Raw genomic sequence first — 20,875 nt, 5'->3', positions numbered from 1 at the left:
TGTGAGATCCTGGAGGTCCAGCTCAGGCCACGCATGAATTAGGAGAGCTGCAGTGGTTATGCAAGGCTGCAACCACACCCAGAAGCCTTAGCTACCCCAAATGCCCATATAATGGGGCAGAAATGCCAGGGCTGTGCCGTAAGTGGAGGCCTGGGCCCTTCAGCAGTTTCAAGCCAGTGTCACTGACTCCAGGCCTGCATTTCAGCAGGACTATCCCCAGACCGGTGGCTTTTGCATCCTTGCGCCATTCTCCAAGCCGCATGTTCCATAGCGTTTCTAAGCAAGGTATCCCAAAATCACCTCTAAGCTTCTCCAGGACCCTCACAAGTCAAATGTGGACTGTGACGGGACCCACAGGGCCTCTCCTTTCGGGAAATCCATGCTACTTACCTAGGACGCCTTCCACTTAATGACCAAATGAGATCCCTTAACAACTGCAACACTGAGAGGAGAATTACACTCCTTGAGCAAAGCCGTCCTGCGATATCCCACATAATGACCACTGTGCTAAAGAAGCAGGATTCCAATCCCAATTGTAGTCGTAAGTCAAAGACTACCTACAGGCAATGCAAAAGATTAAGGCTTCATAGAAGCAAAAGAGAAGGAAAGAGCGTTCAGGCTAGCATAAGCAACAATTTGCCCCATTTCTTGCTTTTTCTGAGTTTTGCAGTTATGAGCTCCCTCCCATCATGATTTATGGATCCTGGCTTCCTTGTGACACGTTTTCTGTTCCTTTGTGGAGAAAGGAGGAAAGAAGGAAGGAAGCAGGGAGGGAGGGAGAGAAGGAAAGGGAAGGAAGGAAGGGTAGGACGTTATCACCCACCCCTCTCCTAGAAAAATGAAATATTCTTGGAAATATTAAAAAGGCAGAGTATTTCCCCTAAAAAGAGAAGTAGAAGCTCAGAAGCAGAAGCTCACCCCACCACCTTTGTTAATGGGTGGGCCATTAAGGCCTAGGGCAGAGTATTCTACATAACAAAGGCCTCTGCCCATCTCACTACCAGGCCTGGGAAGATTGCATCAGCCAGCACTCAGGTGAAGCCATGTGGTCCAGACAAAGCCTACAAAGTTAGCTAAGACCCCCGCCCCGGGAGTCTGACAGCCAATGGGATACATTTCTTGCACGGGAACAGGAAACACTAAGGTGGGGCCGAAAAGAGTCTCTCAGGGTCTCTCAGCATCTTGGCCCGCCCTTCTCTTTTCACCTTGAAGCATGGGATCATCCTTCCTTCTTTGGAGCTCCAAGTCACGTGGTCCTGTCCACCATTAAACCATCTTTCCAAACAGCCTCCATGATTCCAGTGTCTTTTTCCCGACTTGGAACTGAACCCAGAAGGATATTTCTTCCAACGGAAAGAAAGAAAGAAAGAAAGAAAGAAAGAAAGAAAGAAAGAAAGAAAGAAAGAAAGAAAGAAAGAAAGAAAGAAAGAAAGAAAGAAAGAAAGAAAGAGAGAGAGAGGGGGGGGAAGGAAGGAAGGAAGGAAGGAAGGAAGGAAGGAAGGAAGGAAGGAAGGAAGGAAGGAAGGAAGGAAGGAAGGAAGGAAGGAAGGGAGAGCGGTGGGTTCAAATCCATCTTCACCTATAGAAATTATAGAATTATAGAAAGTCTGGATGCCTGGGGCAGCCTGAGTCTGCCTATCTTGCTGATTTACAGTTGGGGAAGGGAAGAAATTAAGGATAAAAGGGAAACGATATTGGGAGGAAAGAATTGTTTTGGCTGAATGTCACCTGGAACTCATGAGGAGCAGGACAGATTAAAAAATAAAATAAACAACAACAAAAAAAGACTCCAACAGCTAAAATAAAGACGCCATAAGAGAATTAAAGGCAGCTTTTTGGACCCCCTTTGAAAGAAAAACAGGCAATAAAGCCGGCTCCACACACCTAGTAAGGCAACTGAACACTCTCTGGGAGTTTCCACCCTGCAAAAGAGGCGGCGGGGGTGGGGGGGAGGAGAAGCAGCTATCAAAGCTGCACCACACACACACACACACACACACACACGTCATGGAAATGGGGAGACCACGGCTTCCTTCCTCCCTGCTTAAGCCTCCTCCTACAAAATGGTGCCAGGCAGATATACTGAACCACAGCTTCCATTATCCACAGCCAGGGCAATGGCCAGAGAGTCCATTTCCATTTGTGGTGTAGAGCAGGGGTCCCCAACCACTGGGCCGCGGACCGGGACCGGTCCGTGGAACATTTCCTACCGAGCTGCCAGTTTGCTGGGTGCCGCCATCTTGTTTGACAAGAAAGTGCTTCCGGGTGAGCTTTTCTGGTTGGAAAGCGGCGTTTGGGTTCTGAAGGAATCCTTGCGCCTTAGTTTCATCGAAGGGGGGACTTGAGCGAAACTAAGGCACGAGGATTCTTTCAGCACCCAAGGCAAGGCGAGCCGAGCAACTGTCCCGAAGCCGTCCTGAAGCGAAGCCCATCGACAAAGGTACAAAGGAGGAGTTGAAGGTGGCGGGGAGAAGCGGGGGACGGCTGGCTGGCTGGTCGCTCGGCTCACCTTGCCTTGTCATGCGTGCTGATGCTGGTACCGGGCCGCGGATCATTTTGTGATGCCGGTACCAAGCCATGGCACAAAAAAGGTTGGGGGCCACTGGTGTAGAGTCTCCTGCCCAAGCAGGGGGTTGGACTAGAAGACCTCCAAGGTCCCTTTCCAACTCTGTTATTCTGTTCTAGCTATTTAAAAAAAAAAAACGTGGATAGGAAAGCCTTGGAAGAAACCTGGGCATAAATCGGTTAAGTCTAGTGAATGGGCGGGGGGGGAGGCATTCCTAGAGAGGAAAAGGCGGAAGTGAAAAGCATAGCTTGAAAAAAAAAGGAGACCCTAAATACTGCGGACCCACTTCCTGTTCCCATAGTTTTTCCCTTCCCTCTGTAAACAGGCGCTTTTCATCCTGCTAAGGATTCCAATGCCTTTTAAAAAGGCATTTTGCCTTTCCCTGCCAGTACATAGGCGGGAAGGAAATCCTGGAGGAAAATTGGGTGGGTTTAAAAAAAACAAAAACAAAAGGTAGGTGGGAGGCTGGAGAAACCCACTCAGTGCTTTGCATTTAAAGAAAAAAAAAGCACCTACCCCAAATCAAGTGATTGTCCGTTTGTCTTAGTTTTCAAGTCCCATAATTTTTAACTAATCCAAGAGTGTTGGAAGAAATGTCCACCTGGGTTCAGTTCCAAGTGGGGAGAAAGAGACTGGACACTTGGAAGCTGTTGAGGTAAATCCCCATTAGGAGAATGAGCGCACACAGGGAGATGTAATGAGGGTAGTGAAGAATAACACACAACCAGCACACAGATACACTGTATAGTAAAATGTAAGTTTTTACTTCCAGTAAAACGGTTAAGCAAAGTTCAACAAACAGTCCAAGTCATTCACGGTTAAAGCAGTCAGTTTTCAGTCCAGGGATAATCCAATAACAAAGTCCAGTATCATAAACACAGATACACTGTATAGTAAAATGTAAGTTTTTACTTCCAGTAAAAAGGTTAAGCAAAGGCCAACAAACAGTCCATGTCATTCATGGTTAAAGCACTCAGTTTTCAATCCAGGGATAATCCAATAACAAAGTCCATATCATAAACAGTTCAGTAATAGACTCATATCAGATCCAAGAATAGCAATGATCAGTAACAATCAATAGGGAAATGCAGGAATGGCAACACTCTCAGCAACAACAGAACAGCTCACATTTCTGGCTCCCATCTTATGGCCGTTTGAGGAACCACACCCAATTACCATTTTAGCATTCCCTTAAAGAGACAGTATTAAAATGTCTATCCTGGTTTATATATTTTCCAACCCAACTAACTGTTAGGTGACTTACATTCCTAATAGAAGCCACTTGGAAAAATGGTCTATTGATGAATAGGATGGGTTTCTGAGCACAACAAAAGGGGGGGCAGAGATGCTGAGAGTGCATGGGGTTTTATGCCCTCTGTTGGGCTTTGAATTTGATCTTCTTTTGCTGATTGGTTGTCAGACTCCCATGGGGCCATGCAGGGGCAACTCTGTAGGTTGTCTTTTGAGTCCCAGGCTTGGTTGATTCTTGTTGGGTGATGATGTAATGAAAGGGCTTTGGGCAATTCCTATTATGGCTCTGCCTGGAGGAGGTAGATCTTTGTTATGTAGAATAGACTGGCCCAGACCTTAATACCCCATTAGCAAAGATGGGAGAGGGCTGAGTTTCTGCCTCTCCAAGTTTCTACTTCTCTTTTAGGGGAAATATTTTGCCTTTTAAAAAATATATTTCATTCTCCTAGGAGAGGGGTGGGTTTTAACTTCCAACAGTTTAACGGTGAACAGGACCACATGGGTTTGAAGTCCTGGGTAGCTGACCACATGGAGTGGAGAGTGAGATATATTTACATCCTCTCTTGGGCTTTGAATTTGAGCTTCCTGTTCCTGTGGCAAGGCCATGTATCCTATTGGTTGCTGTCAGACTTCCATGGAGCTATGCAGTCATAGCTGAGGTTGTCCCAGGCTTGGTTGAATCTTGCTGGGTGATGCAATGAAGGGCAATTTCCTATTATGGCTGAATGGCTTTGTCCTGAAAGATAATCCCATCGTCCTGGAGCTGAGGTCTTTTGCCTTATAGGTAAGCTGATACCAAAATATCTGCTGGGGCAGGGAGCTGTGGGACCTGTTGTTTCTATTTCCTTTAAGATTTTTTTTAAAATTTCTCTTTTATGGCAACTATTCTGCCTTTTTAATATTTCCTAGAATATTTCATTCTTCTAGGAGAGGGGTGGGTGCTAACTTTCTACAGAAGAAATATCCATCTGGTTCAGTTCCAAGCGGGGAGAAAGACACTGGAAACAACATGGAGGCTGTTTGGGAAGATGCTTTAATGGTGAAGCAGAACCACCACCAAGCCCATGGTCCTGGTGCAGCTGATCACATGGAGTGGAGCAGTGGTGGGATTCAATTTTTTTTTTACTAACTGTTCTTTTGATGTGGCTTGTTGGGCGTGGTGTAGCTTGGTAGGCGTGGCTTGGAAGGCGTGGCAGGGGAAGGATACTGTAAAATCCCCATTCTCTTCCCCACCCAACTAACCTGCTTTCCAGTTCCATTCTCCTGCGCAGGGCAACAAAAGAAGACGCAGCCAATCAGCTGGGACTTGGGAGGTAGAGAATAGGTGGGAGCGGGGCCAGTCAAAGATGGTATTCCAAGCTATGCAAAATTTCTGCTACCAGTTCTCCAGAACTGGTCAGAACCTGCTGAATATCACCACTGGAGTGGAAAGCGAGGGTTATTTATACCCTCTCTTGGGCCTTGCCGTTGAGCTTCCTGTTCCTGTGGCAAGGGCATGTATTCTATTGGTTGCTGTCAGACTCCCATGGAGCCATCTTAGGGTCAAGTTTGCCTGAATCAAGTTTGGTTGAAGCCTGGAGGGTGATGCGATGTCCCCAGGTGATTTTGGTAATGCAGTGAGTCCTGCTGCTAGATAATCCTATTATGTCCTGGAGGGGCATGTCTTAATCCCATCACCCTGGAGCTGGAGGACTTTTATCTTGTCGATAGGCTGGCCCAGTCCTTCTTAATGGGCACTAAATATTTGCTGGGGCAGGAGCTGAAGCTCTGAGTTTCTGTCTCCCTTAAGGTTTCTATTTCCCTTTAGGAGAAATATAATATTCTGCTTTTTTAAATATTTCCTAATACATTTCATTCTTCTAGGAGGAGTGGGTGCTAACTTTCTACAAGAGGCTATGAAGATTGTCAGTCATCCAGGTCATGGTTATGTCCCAAAGGTGCTTTTCAGGAGGCAACTGAACTTTCTGGTTTTTTCTTTGAAGACGTTTCACTCCTCATCCAAGATGAGGATGCCCAATTGTTCCAGAATCAATATTGTCAAAGGATCCCGGTATTTTCAAGATCATTTCATCGCTGGGGGGGTGTGTCTTCTATGGACTCCAACATCATTTAGAAGCTACTATTTTAACATCTCCACCACATCTTACGAGGTAGACAAGACTTGGGGAATGTGTCTGTCCATATCCAAATGGGGAGTTTAATGGAAGAAACAGAGATTATTTTAACATCTCCACCCACAGTCTCCAGACTGGTCTTTCTCAAGACGCGTAGACTTCAACTCTCAGAATTCTCCACCCAGCGTGGGGCATTCTGGGGGTTGAAGTCTACTCATCTCAAGGTTTCTAAGGCTGAGAAGTCTATTTATTTGTTTGTTTGTTTGTTTGTTTGTTTGTCAATCACTTACAAGATAATAGGTATAAGTATAAATATGAGTAACAATACAGGAAATAGGTACGAATAAATGGGGACAATAGGACAGGGACGGGAGGCCCGATGGTGCACTTATGCCGCAGATTTTATTCCACAGATTTGCAACTTTCTGAACCTGAGACCCAAAACCAATAGCTTCCAGCTCCTCAGAAGCAGATCGTGGTCTGCTGAATTTCTACCCAAGACCAGGCAAGGATTTAACAACAATGAGACAAATAGAATGATGACCGTTTTCTTAAGCTCAGCGGGTGTATTTCAACCCTTATCAGAGCTGTCCGAGGTCCTGAAACGCTGGTCTCGTCACAACGGCTTTTCTTTCGGGCTTGACGGACCAGCGTGGGAATGGGAAGGGGGAAAGGGGATTGCTCCGGGTGCGTGGTAGGCGCATGTGTGCATTCGCACAGTTCCATTTGTGCATATGGTTGCCGCTCACACGAGTGGAGCTCTTTGCACGCCCGCGTGAGTGCTTGGCATTCTGACGTCCCCATGTCCCCAATTCTGGACAGTACAGGGTCAGGTAATGTGCCGCGGTCCTGGGATTCAGGACCCCTGGTCTAGTGATACCTTTTACCACTCGTTTTATTAAAAGGGCAGGTGCTTTCAACGGGTCTGCCTTTTAACAAAACTGTGTTAACTGATACCAGATCTCTCTGCTTTCCTGCCACCAAGGACTAACAAGGGCTCTCCCTCTCCTACAATCCTTCTTATCTTTGTTCTTACCAGGTCGTAGAGTTTCTGCCAACTCACTGGAACCTACTTTACTGCATATTCCAGACTCTTATCATGGTAGCACAAAAAACAACAATTATTGCCTGTTGGAAGAAAAATCCAGGTCTAGTTCCAAGCCAGGAATAAAATGGAGGCTGATTGGAAAGATTGGCCAATAAAGAATTCTGTTCTGTTATTCTATTCTATTCTATTCTATTCTATTCTATTCTATTCTATTCTACTCTACTCTACTCTACTCTACTCTACTCTATTCTATTCTTCTTTTTCTACTGTATTGTATTGTATTGTATTGTATTGTATTGTATTGTATTGTATTGTATTGTATTGTATTCTATTCTATTCTATTCTATTCTATTCTATTCTATTTGAATGCAAATGACCAGCTGTCTGCAAGGAATATAAATCCTTCCATTCCCCACTATCCAGCCAGAGTCGAACAAGCTTCTTGGATGAGAAGCGAAACGTCTTCAAAGAAAAACCAGAAAGTCCAGGTGTCTCTTGAGAAAACACCTTTGGGACAACCGTGACCTGGATGACTGGAGAATCCCAATAGACGTTAAGTATGCGGTTCTGCAGCTCCAATTACTCTACTTGGCTCTTGTTCCTTGTTTTGGAATTGGAGAACTGGAACAGGTTGTGAAGATATTTTGACCTACTTCAACGTGCACACTTTGAGAAGCATAGAGAGCAATGGGGGCATATTTCTGCCCAACGGAAGCTGTCTTAAAGTTACTATTTACCTGATTGAGCGCTGAGGTGAACTAAGGGTCTAGAATGGTGATCTACAAACTTTTGGAGTTTTTTTGCATTGCTTTCCTATTTTAAGCTTACAGGTGCGTTAAGGCTCCACTAGATGGCAGCACCACCTTGGACAGAAATCAAGACAGTTAACAGAGTAAGAGTTAGACTTAGAAGAGATCCTGGAAGTCTTCTAGTCCAGTGGTCACCAACCAGTGGGCTGGGCACCACTGGTGGTCCGTGATAAAATTTTGGTGGTCCAAAGAGAAATGTCACCCCAAAGAGAAATGTCACACACCCCCAAAGCACCCCCCCAAAGCAATTAATCCAGGCTGTGCAGGAATACAGGGCTGCACTGCCCACATGGCCCAAGGCTTGTGTTGCTTGCATTGAGAACAACACGAGGTAGTGAGGGGAGGGGAGAAAGGGGGGAAGGGGGGAACTTGCCCCACTCGCCCCACGTGCCTCGCCTGGCCACCGGGCTGCTTCTTTCCGCTTCTTTTTTCTTCTGCTTTTGGCTGCACGCTAGGAAAACAGCAGAAGTCTTTCTTTCTTTCCCCCAAACTCCACCAGAAATGAGTCTTTGGGACCCTGCAAGGCCTCCTGCTCCAAGAGGCTGCGCCGGTGCAATAAGTCTCACAAAGACTCATTTCTGGCAGAGTTTGGGGGAGAGAAAGAAAGACTTCTGCTGCTTCTGCTGCTTTCCTTGCATGAAGCCAAAAGTCTCTCTCTCTCTCTCTCTTCCGCTGAGAATGGAGCTGGAGACAGTATCCTGCAATCCAAAATAAATGATCGATGAGTAGGAAAACGGGGTGGGGAATTTTCCTGCAGACTTTTTTGGGGGGATTTTCCCAGGGTCTCTGGTCCGCGGGATTTAATATTATGAGTTTGGTGGTCCCTGAGGTCCAAAACGTTGGCGACCCCTGATCTAATCCAACCCTCTGCTCAAGCAGGAAGCCCTATAACATTTCAGGCAAATGGTTTTCCAATCTCTTCTTAAAAAACCTCCAGCACTGGAGCACCCATTTCTGGAGGCAAGCTCTCACTGTCAGGAAATTTCTCCTTAGTTCTAGTTCTTGCTTCTAGTTCTAGTTCTTGCTTCTAGTTCTAGTTCTTGCTTCTCTCCTTGATTAGTTTCCACCCTTCGCTTCTTTGTCCTGTCTTCGGATGCATTCGATGATAGCCTTGACTCCCTCTTCTTTGTGGCAGCCCCTGATATATTGGAAGACTGCTGTCATGTCTCCCCTGGTCCTTCTTTTCATTAGACTAGACCTACCCAGTTTCTGCAACCGTTCTTCATATCTTTTAGCCCCCAGTTCCTTCATAATCTCTGTTGCTCTTCTCTGCACTCTTTCTAGAGTCTCAACATCTTTTTTTTTATATTGTGGCGACCAAAACTGGTTGCAATATTCCAAGTGTGGTTTTACCAAGGCATTGTAAAGTACTAACGTTTCACATGAGCCTGATTCTATTCCTTTGTTAATGCAGCTGAGGATTGTGTTGGCTTTTTTGGGGTTGTGGTGACTGCAGCACACGACTGGCTCATATTTGGATGATTGTTCACCGGATCTCTCACGTGGTTACTACTGTTGAGCTGGGTACCGTCTATTCTACACCTATGCAATTGGTTTTTCTTGCCTAAAAGTAGAACCTTACTTCTCTCATCACTGAATGTCATTTTCTTTTGTTACCGTGTTTCCCCAGAAATAAGATCCTATCTTATATTTCTTTCGCCACCAAAAAGGGAACCAGGTCTTATTTTCAGGGGATGTCATCCACTGACTAACCTCACTTGTGCGCATCGCTCCCAGCCTCCTTTTCACTGTCAGAGGCCTTCAGGGACTTTTGTGGCTGGCCAGACTTCCCTGAAGGCCTCTGCAGCTGATAACAGAGCTCCGGATCGAGCCGGTGCTTTGTTATCAGCTACAGCAGTGGTCCCCAACCTTTTTTGTACCACGGCCCGGTACAAAATGATCCACGGCCCGGTACCGGAATCAGCACACACGACCAAGGCAAGGCAAGCCAAGTGACCGGCCAGCCAGCCGTCCCCCGTTTCTCCCCGCCACCTTCAACTCCTCCTTTGTATCTTCTCGCGGTCGATGGGCTTTTCGGGCTCTTTCTTAATCTCTTCCCGAGTAACGCAAGACTCCACCGCCATTGGGACGGCTCTTTGTTCAAAGCCGCCCCCCCCCTTCGATGAAACTAAGGCGCGAGGATTCCTTCAGCACCCAAACGCCGCTCTCCAACCGACGACCGACAAGCTCACCCGGAAGCACTTTCTCAAGTGCTGTCGAAACAAGATGGCGGCGCCCAAGCAAAATAGGCGGCCCGGTACAAAATGATTCACGGACCGGTACCAGTCCGGGGTCCGGTGGTTGGGGACCACTGAGCTACAGAGGCCTTTCAGGAAAGCCTTGCCAGCCTTGATGGCTGCAGAAGAAATGGGCTGGCAAGGCAGGTGTTGGGGTGTGTGAGGCCTGGCTACAACTGTCCAAAGGTAAGTAGTAGAGCAGCTCCACTCCCCCCATCCCCACCTTAGCTTAGTTTTTACCTGTCCACTCTGGAGTGGGTGGGATCTTAATTAGGGCTTACTTTGGTGGGTAGGGCTTATATTGGCCGCACATATAAAAATCAAGCTTTTAGGGGGATATTCTGCCTTTTTCATATTTCCTAGAATATTTCATTTTTCTAGGAGAAGGTTGAGTGATGACTTTCTACGCTGGCATCTGAAGTTGGTTTTGATAAAAAGTCTATGATTGCTATGAAACTGGTGAGAAAGATGATATTTTCCTTCTCCTTCTCCTCTCCTTCGCCCCTTCTCCTCCTCTTCCTTCTTCCCCCTTCCCCTTCCGTTCTTTCTCTATGAACTCCACTTGCCTCAGGCCAATTAGCAATAGCACTTAGACTTATATACCGCTTTATAGTGCTTTTACAGCCCTCTCTAAGTGGTTTGCAGAGTCAGCCTCTTGCTCCCAACAATTTGGGTCTTCATTTTACCCACCTTGGAAGGATGGAAGGATGAGTCAACCTTGAGCCTGGTGGGATTTGAACTGGCAAACTGCAGGTAGCTGGCTGCAGAAGTAGCTCGCAGTACTGCACTCTAACCACTGCGCCACAGAGGCTCCTTGTACCTGAATGGCAACCATGTGGCCATGGGGCGTTGTAAAAGTCCCCATAAAACAAGGATTAGTTAGTAAGCCATTTTTCTGAATGCCACTGCAAGTTTGAATAGCCACCAAACAAGGCAAACAGTAAGTGAGGATTAACTGTACACTGGTCAACTGAGAGCAGTAGCTCCTCTTAGCTGATCTCAAAAAGCTGAATAACTTTGGACTTAGGTGGCTAATAAACGTAAATAAATAAAACACAGGATACACAGGAAAGCACCCTGTAAAGAAGAATAAGGCAAAAAAAAAAATCACCTTTATTTCCACTGCCAAAACTCTCTGACATGTCCCCAAAGGACGATAGCTAGACAAACCTCATTGAAACATAGACTCATTGATGCAACTCAGGTAGTAATGGATGAATGATACATGCTTAAATGTGAACATGTACCTATTTGACTGTCAATCAGACATTAACTGCTCATTTGGAGAAGTGAGAAACCTGAAGTGTAATCTGGATATTAAAATCAACCAGTCCTTTTGTTGATGTTGTCGTTGTTGTTGTTTAGTTATTAAAAGTACTACAAAAAATTGCCAGGGACAAACAGCCCTATTCTTGCCATCCAGCATATATCTTCAAATCAAATCCTTACCTTTGCCTGGGGAAAGGGAAGCACTGATGCCAGGCAGGGATGGGTTTCAAAAATCCCAGCAACTGGGTCTCTGTGGGCCTGGTGTGGCCTACTGGAACTTCTGGGAGGGCCATTTTTCACCTTCCCCAGAGTCCGGAGGCTTCCCTCAGGCTTCTGGGGGGGCAAAAATGGCCTCTCCCAGGCTCCGGAGAGCCTCCGGAAGATGGAAACAGGCCCATTTCTGGACTTCCAGAACTTCTGGTTCAGCCATTTTTCACCTTCCCCAGAGTCCGGAGGCTTCCCTCAGGCCTCTGGGAGGGCAAAAATGGCCTCTCCCCGGCTCCGGAGGGCCTCTGGAACCTGGAAACAGGCCCATTTCTGGATTTCTAGACCTTCTGGTTCAGTCATTTTTCAATTTCCCCAGAGTCCGGAGGCTTCCCTCAGGCTTCTGGGAGGGCAAAAATGGCCTCTCCCGGGCTCCGGAGGGCCTCTGGAAGCTGGAAAAAGGCCCATTTCTGGATTTCTAGACCTTCTAGTTCAGTCATTTTTCAATTTCCCCAGAGTCCTGAGGCTTCCCTCAGGCTTCTGGGAGGGCAAAAATGGCCTCTCCCGGGCTCCGGAGGGCCTCTGGAACCTGGAAACAGGCCCATTTCTGGATTTCTAGACCTTCTGGTTCAGTCATTTTTCAATGTCCCCAGGGTCCTGAGGCTTCCTCAGGCTTCTGGGAGGGTAAAAATGGCCTCTCCCAGGCTCCGGAGGGCCTCTGGAAGCTGGAAAAAGGCCCATTTCTGGATTTCTAGACCTTCTGGTTCAGTCAGTTTTCAATGTCCCCAGAGTCCTGAGGCTTCCCTCAGGCTTCTGGGAGGGTAAAAATGGCCTCTCCCAGGCTCCGGAGGGCCTCTGGAACCTGGAAACAGGCCCATTTCTGGATTTCTAGACCTTCTGGTTCAGTCATTTTTCAATGTCCCCAGGGTCCTGAGGCTTCCTCAGGCTTCTGGGAGGGTAAAAATGGCCTCTCCCAGGCTCCGGAGGGCCTCTGGAAGCTGGAAAAGGCCCATTTCTGGATTTCTAGACCTTCTGGTTCAGTCAGTTTTCAATTTCTCCAGGGTCCTGAGGCTTCCCTCAGGCTTCTGGGAGGGCAAAAATGGCCTCTCCCGGGCTCCGGAGGGCCTCTGGAAGCTGGAAAAAGGGCCATTTCTGGACTTCTAGAACTTCCGGTTCGGCCTGTTTTTCCCCCTCCCAGAGCCTCTGCACCTCTGCACTTACCTGCATCCTAAAATGAGCCATGTGGAGATTTCTTGTATGGACAGGGAGGGGTGGGCAAGGCTAGCTGATCGGTTCAACTACCGGTTCGGCGAACCAGATGTAAATTCAACACCCGGTTCGCCTGAACCGGTTCGAACTGGCTGAATCCTACCCCTGGTGGTGCCAGGATTAAAAGCCCCAAATCCTCCGTGACCTGTCAGAAACAGATCTAATTGTAGCTTTAAAAAAAAAACAAAGCAACATCCATAAATGCAGTGCCAGCTCATTCCTAGCCTGATGAAGCAGAAGAAGTAAGAGCTTCATAAGAGATACAGATTAACAGATTTGGAAGGGACCTTGTAGGTCATCTAGTCGAACCCCCCGCCCAAGCAGACCCTACACCATTTAGAAAACTTTGAGCTATAAATACAGGTAGTCCTTGACTTACGACCACAATGGTGGAGAGGTGGGGGGGCAAAGGTGGTATTCAGCAGGTTCTGATCAGTTCTGGAGAACCGGTAGCGGAAATTTTGAGTAATTCGGAAAACCGGCAAATCCCACCTCTGACTGGAGATTTTACAGTATCCTTCCCCTGCCACGCCCATCAAGCCACACCCATAGAACCGGTAGTAAAAAAAAATGTGAATCCCACCACTGGGGGGGGGGTGTAAAATCCCTGTTCTTAAGCATGGCATGAGTCACACCCAACTTTACAACCTTTGTGCAAGCAAATTACCGCATTCGTTAAGTGAATCACACGGTGGTTAAGCAAATCCACCTTTCCTCCCTGATTTTGCTGGTCAGAATCTGGTTCCCCAGCCAACATGAATTCTGGGTTGCCAAGGTTGAGAAATGGGATTATAGTATACATGGTTGGATTACAGATTAACAGAGTTGGAAGGGACCTTGTAGGTCATCTAGTCCAACCCCCATCCCCCAAGAAGGAGACCCTACACCTTTTCTGACAGATGGGAGTCCAATCTTTTCTTGAAAGCCTCCATTGATGATGCTCCCACAACCTCTGAGGGCAACTTCTGTTCCATGGGTTGATTGTTCTCACTGTCAGAAAGTTTCTCCTTATTTCCAGGTTAAATCTCTCCTTGTTCAGTTTCCTCCCCCAGTTTCCTCCAAACAAGGATTGTTCCTCCTTTGTTTGATCTGGCCAATAATAAAAGCTGTGCCTCCCGAGTCACAAAAATTAAATGGTGGTTTTCAAATTAAAAAAATAAAAATTCAAATGGTGGTTTTTTAAAAAAATAAAAAAATAAAAAAACATTTTGCCTTCTGTGTTTCTAAAGGGTTAAACCTATAGAGCTGGGCTTCCTAGAAAGGAAGATGGGGAGAGGGGGAAAGGGGGAGTGAATGAATGGGACGGAGCCAAAGGTTCTCCTTTTTCTGCAAAGAAGAAGGGTTTTTTTTAAAAAAAATGCTTCAACAGCTGCAAAAGGACAAGAGGAACCAGAAGAAGGTAGTATTGGGGGGGGGGGGAAGCAAAGAATTTAGGGAGGGGAGAATGGAAGAAGGTGCAAAAATGCAAAGGGGTATTCACCAAAATTAGGGGGAAACACATTGCTTTTGGTCAAGAGAGAGAGAGAGAGACAGACAGACAGACAGACAGGCATTTCCAGCAGCTGTTCATCTTATAACTAAGATTAATTTTTTTTTTTAAAAGTCTGGTGAATGACAATGGGTTTAGCTACTTGTTTTAGTTTTGTGGCATGCCGCCCAGAGTCATTTGTGAGATGGTCTGCTATATAAATTAGAGGTGGGGGAGAGAGAGGGAGGCAGGCAGAAAGAGTGAGAGAGAGAGAAAGAGAGATACAGAGAGAGTGGAGAGAGAGAAAGGGAGAGTTACACAGAGAGGGAGGAGAGAAAGAGAAAGATGAGAGAGAAATACAGAGAGATGAGAGAGAGAGAGATGAGAGAGAGAGAAAGGGAGAGATACACAGAGAGAGATAAAAGAGAAATGAGAGAGAGAGAGAGATGAGAAAGAGAGAAAAGAAGAGATACAGAGATGAGAGAGAGAGATACAGAGAGAAATGAGAGAGAGAGATGAGGGAGAGAAAGATGAAAGAGGTGAGAGAGAGAAAGGGAGAGATACACAGAGATAGATGAGAGAGAGAGAGAAAAGATACAGAGATGAGAGAGAGAGAGAGAGAGAAGAGATACAGAGATGAGAGATGAGAGATACAGAGAGAAATGAGAGAGAGATGAGAGAGATACAGAGAGAAATGAGAGAGAGAGATGAGGGAGAGAGAGATGAGGGAGAGAGAGAAGAGATACAGAAAGATGAGAGAGAGAAGCAAATAAATAATAAATCTTATTCTGGAAAGGGCTGGCAGAGTTCTTAGCGCATATTGCTGTGTCAGGTTTCTGTTATGACACATCATGCCTTGGCATATTCTGTTCAGGATTATTCAGAGACATCTATTGTAATAATCATTGTGACCTTGTGAGGATCAAAGAGGAATTAAATGTACAGGCTGCTGACATTACTCACTTTGCCAAAGAAAACCGAAAACCGAAATGGGATTGGGTGTCTTGGAGTTAATGTAGGGAAAACCCCACCACAGTTCCGCCTGAATTAAAAAAAAAACCCTACGGATAATCCTCCAGTTAATGACCACCGTTGAGTCCAAAATTTCTGTTGCTAAGCGAGGAAAATTAAGTGAGTTTTGCCCCATTTTGCGACCTTTCTTGCTACCGTTGTTAAGTGAATCACTGCAGTTGACAAGTTAGCAACACAGTTATTAAACGAATCTGGCTTCCCCAATGACTTTGCTTCTCAGAAGGTTTCAAAAAAGGGCTCATGTGACCCCGGGGCACTGCCTCTGTCATATAAAGAGGACTCAGTTGTCAAGCGTCTGGATTCTGATCACATGACCATGGGGATGTGGCAACGGTGATGAATCGCTTTTTTCAGTGCTGTGGTAACTTCAACTGGTCACTAAACGAACTGCTATGAGTCAAGGATTACTTATAGTCTCAGTTATCCATAAATGGATTCCTCTGTGTGAATATATATTACAGAATGATGCATTTATAAAGAAAATGGTTTCCTTGTTTAACCATACATAATATACTATTTTACACCTATTTTACATAATATACTCTTATTATTTTACACCTGTTAGAGATCAGCTGATGATCTCTCTCATTCATTCTCTCTCTCTCATTCTCTCTCTCTTTCTCTCCATTCTCTCTCTCATTCTCTCTCTCTTTCTCTCCTTCATTCTCTCCTTCATTCTCTCTCTCCCTCATTCTCTCTCATTCTCTCTCTTTCTCTCCTTCATTCTCTCCTTCAGTCTCTCTCTCATTCTCTCATTCTCTCTCTCATTCTCTCATCCATTCTCTTTCTCATTTTCTCTTTCTTTCCTTCATTCTCTCTCATTCTTTCATTCATTCTCTCTCCCATTCTCTCTCTCATTCATTCTTTCTTGCTCTCATTCATTCTTTCTCTTATTCTCTCTCTCTCTCTCTCTCATTCTCTCTCTCTCTCTCATTCTTTCTCTGTCTTCCTTCTGTCTCCCCTTAACTCCTGCCAGTTGTCTGGGGATTATGGGATATGTAGTAGATCCTATCAGGAAGTAAAACTCTAACTTAAGTTCGTTTTTCCTCTGCTTTCCAAACAGGAGTTCATCAGAAGAGTGTGACTCTGGAGAACTTATTTTTGGGAGATTTTTACATCCCAGGATTCAAATGGAAGAGAACCCCTTTCCAGTCTGGCCCAAAGAAGAAGACCCAGAAGAGGTCAGAAAAGTCCTTGGTGGCCTCCAGAAGGTTGTTGCCCTCAAACCCCACGTAGATGAGGAAGGAGGCGCTCCACAGTTGGGGTCAGTGTCTTCTGCGTTTCTTGGACACCATCCCCAAAGGACATCTCATTGGGGGAAAGAAGAAGTAAGAGAGGGTGTGACAGGATGCTGGGAAGCCCAGTTGCAGGTGTTCCTGAAGAATATGGAGTCCCCTGGTTCCAGCTGGAGATCTGCGCCCTTGGCAGAAGAGCCCGCCCCATGGGACAATGCCAAGGCATTCTTGGACTCCTTTGAGGATGTGGCCAAAGCTTGCCGGTGGCCCAGGGAGGAATGGGTAGCCAGGCTCTTGCCGGCTCTCCATGGAAAGACCCAACAGGTCTTTGATGGAATGGTGGCCAAGGATAGAATAGATTACGGGAAAGTGAAAGCGGCCATTTTGCAAGGGGATGCCCTGCAGAGGGAGAAACATCGTCAGCACTTCCGGCATTTCTGTTACCAGGAGGCTGAGGGACCTACCACAACATACAATCAGCTCCAAGATCTTTGTTACGGGTGGCTGAAAGTGGAGAGATACTCTAAGGAGCAGATCCTGGAGCTGTTGATCCTGGAGCAATTCTTGGCGATCCTGCCCATGGAGATCCAGAGTTGGATCTGGGAATGCAGCCCCGAGACTTGCTCCCAAGCAGTGGGCCTAGCCGAAGAGTTTTTTCAGCATCAACGAGAGGTCAAGGAGTGCTGTGGAAAGCAGGTGAGATGCTGTGTGTCATGCCCCTGTCGGAATCTGATTCAGAGGGGGAGGCTGAACAGCTGGCAGGGAGTGAGAGTGTGGCTCATTGGCTGTGGAAGAGACTGGGGAATGGCAAAGTCCGGCTGGGCAGAGCAGGGAAGAGGTAGAGCAAGGGAGAGGGAATTTGGAGGAAGACCCAGGCCCACCCCCTCTTCATCCTAGGTCACGTAGGGAGGAACAGAGAAGGGAGCAATATGAGTTGCATGGCTTATGGGGGAGGAAAGGGCCCTGATTCCCTTCATTGGTTGCAGCTGGGAACACAGTGTTTAAAAAGGGAAGCTGCACACAGCAAGCTGTTGGGAGCAAATTGTGAATTTAACTGGTATCCTCGAGGCTTATCTGTGTTCCTGGCGTCTTCCCAACTGTGTGTTTTGCCGTGCGTTCAAGTCGACAATTCCTTCTCCTTCCCTGTCAAGTTCATTACTGCAGCGTGGTGTTTGGATTTTTAGTTACAGTCTGTACGTACCTTGTTTTAGACGGAATTTTCTCCAGTTAAAGGCTGCTCCTGGGAGAGTTTCTCTCCAGCCGAAGGTAACCAGGACATTGGGGGCAAGTTGGAGATAATAAAGGGACTCTTCTTGCTTATTTGGTTCTGTGGACATGGCTTGGTGCGCATGCAGATGGTTTGCTACTAACCTTCTCCTGCAATCCTGTACTCTCCCTGTGTCTTCAACTGCCGATGCGGGGCAATCCACTGTGTCGTGTGAAGGGCTGAGCTTCAAAACTAGGAAATAAAGGTCAGAATAGAGCCGGGGCGGGTGGAAGGGTCCAGCAGCTGATTGTCGGAGTGAATCAGTTCGCTCACAGATGATCCTTGGAGCTACTGGTTTGGCCAAACTTGGCCAAATCAGTAGAATACCACCACTGTCATCCGGTAGCCTTCAGGTGGAGAGTCAAAAGGCCCCAGGTCTGGAGGTGGCTGACGAGGAAGAGGAGGAACAGCTGGGTCCAGTGCCTGATGCGCAGCTGCGTAGAAGGCAGAGGAGAGGAGAGCAGTGGAAATCTATGGGACAGTCCTTGGGACGGAAGAGCAACGCTGCTAGCAAAGCCCCACCCTAAGCTCTGGGGATAAATGGCAGGGGGCGGAGATGAATAGGTGTCGCAGACAACTATTCAAATTCTGGACGGACTTGTTAGCTTGCGAGAGAAACTTTTTGCCGGGGCTGCCGGCATTCCTAATAAAGGAATCTTTTGAGTTCACGTCAGCGGGTTTGTCATGTCTGGGGAGCTGGGAACATCTTCACGTTGGCCAAGAAGCTTAGAGATACTCATGGAAAGTTAGCTCGCTGGTCTTGAGTTGTCTGTCTTCATTGGAGCTACATTTTGGGATGGAGAGTTGCAGTAGTAAAGTTGGTGCAGGCTAAGTCCAAAGAGGCCAGTCAAAGCATATAAGAAGTTGGGTAGATGAGAGGTTGATAAGCAGATAACCTGATGTCAGGTAAAGGTTGCTGTAGCTGCTTCTGCTTCCCCAGGCATTCTGGAGAACCAGCCAAGCCTTGATCCAGCATCTGTTGAGTTCTTCCTTCCTTTAGTCCTGTGCCTGTTTTCTCCTTGGCTTTGGCTTCAACTGGCTGATCTACCAGAGATGGCCGGTTACCAAATGTCCTCTCTCAGCTTTCCCCATTGAGCTGTTTACTAGAGGTTTGGGAACTAGATCCCATTTGTCCCAGAGCAGCCAATGCCTAAGGTTAATTGGAGTTGTAATTCAAAGTATCTATCATTAACCTCCATTTTATCCATTAAGAGTTAACGCGCCAAAAGAGCAGCATCCTTACACAAAAGAAAGATGTTTATAGGCTTCAGAAGAATGAGAGGGATAGCTAAATAGATGAGAGGGAGGGAGGGAGGGAGGGAGGGAGGGAGGGAGGGAGGGAGAGAGAGAGAGAGAGAGAGAGAGAGAGAGAGAGAGAGAGAGAGAGAGAGAATGGATGGATATATGGGGGGATGGATGGATGGATGGACGGATGGATAGATAGATATGGATGGATAAATATCTAGATAGATGATAGATAGATGATAGATAGATAGACAGACAGAGACAGACAGACAGACAGACAGATAGATAGATATAGGTAGATATGGATAGGTAGGTAGGTAGGTGGATAGATAGGTAGAGATGGATGGATGGATGGATAGATGGATGGATGGATAATTAGATAGATAGATGTATAGATGGATGAATGGATAGATAGATAGATAGATAGATAGATAGATAGATAGATAGATAGATAGATAGATAGATAGATAGATAGATAGATAGATAGATAGATAGATAGATAGATAGATATAGATATATGCATAGATAGATAGATAGATAGATAGATAGATAGATAGATAGATAGATAGATAGATAGATAGATATAGGTAGATATGGATAGGTAGGTAGGTGGATAGATAGGTAGATATGGATGGATGGATGGATAGATAGGTGGGTGGATAGATAGATGGATGGATGCATAGATAGATAGATAGATAGATAGATATGGATGGATAGATAGATAGATAGATAGGGATGGATGGATAGATAGATAGATAGATAGATAGATAGATAGATAGATAGATAGATAGATATGGATAGATAGGTAGATAGATAGATAGATAGAGATAGGTAGATATGGATAGGTAGGTAGGTAGATAGGTAGGTAGGTGGATAGATAGGTAGATATGGATGGATGGATGGATGGATAGATAGATGGATAGATGGATGGATGGATAGATAGATAGATAGATAGATAGATAGATAGATAGATAGATAGATAGATAGATAGATAGATAGATAGATAGAGAGAGAGAGAGAGATAGATAGATAGATAGATAGATAGATAGATAGATAGATAGATAGATAGATAGATAGATAGATATGGATAGATAGGTAGATAGATATGGATGGATGGATATATATATAGGTAGGTAGATAGATATGAATAGGATAGATAGAGAGAGAGATAAATGGAGAAATGGGGGGAGAGAAAGAGAGAGAGATGAAAAATGAACTCAATGGGAGACAAACCCAATCCCATCTGGGAATAAATATCTACAACTTGGCTTTGAGCATGATCCATGTGGCAAAGGACACAGTCAGCCCCTCCCAGCCCTGTTGTCCTATCCTAAAACTGTTCCTCTCTGCTAATTCCAGGTCAACCTCGAAGAGAGCTCTGTGCATTCCTCCGAGACCGGCCAGGCTCCCCCTGAAACGGAGCAGAAGCAGCTGTATGCCAAAACTAAGCAGGAAGACGGTGAGAAGGAAGCCAGGCCATTGGATCAGAAGGGGAACCTCTGTAAGCTTCCATGTTTCCCCTTGGCTGAGCTAATCTTGGTTGCCAGCAGTTGATTCTATCTGACAGAGAGCTTCAGGATGCTCTGGGGCAAGAAGGGTGTACAGATACTCCTCAACTGACAACAGTTCATTTAGTGACTGTTTGAACTCACTGTTATGACCCAGCTCCCCAAACCCTCTATAGTTAAAGCAATGTTTCCTTTATTAGGGGCTCCAGCAGCCGTTTCTTACCACGGGCCAACAAGTCCAGGCGGCCGTGAGATAAATAATTGTATGCCACATTTGTTCATCTCAGCTCCCTGCCTTTTATCCCCAGAGCTTATGATGGTTCTTCGCTAGCAGCTGTGGCTCTTCTGGCCCA

General features: G+C 46.1%; 1 protein-coding gene across 1 annotated transcript in view; it reads left to right on the top strand.

The window, feature by feature from the left end:
- Positions 1-14,109: 14,109 nt before the first annotated feature.
- LOC113451852 (uncharacterized) overlaps positions 14,110-20,875 on the top strand; it is a 29,487-nt gene continuing 22,721 nt past the window's right edge. Inside the window, exons 1-3 of the mRNA XM_087923044.1 lie at positions 14,110-14,166; positions 16,331-17,198; positions 20,374-20,515. Coding sequence (XP_087779170.1) covers positions 16,398-17,198; positions 20,374-20,515 — 943 coding nt within the window. The 5' untranslated portion in view covers positions 14,110-14,166; positions 16,331-16,397. The remainder of the gene's footprint in view (positions 14,167-16,330; positions 17,199-20,373; positions 20,516-20,875) is intronic.

Source organism: Pseudonaja textilis, chromosome 2 (assembly GCF_049901715.1).
Source record: "Pseudonaja textilis isolate UNSWEBS1 chromosome 2, rPseTex1.2, whole genome shotgun sequence".
Classification (NCBI taxonomy): Eukaryota; Metazoa; Chordata; class Lepidosauria; order Squamata; family Elapidae; genus Pseudonaja; species Pseudonaja textilis.
This window is presented reverse-complemented; position numbering and strand designations above follow the sequence as displayed.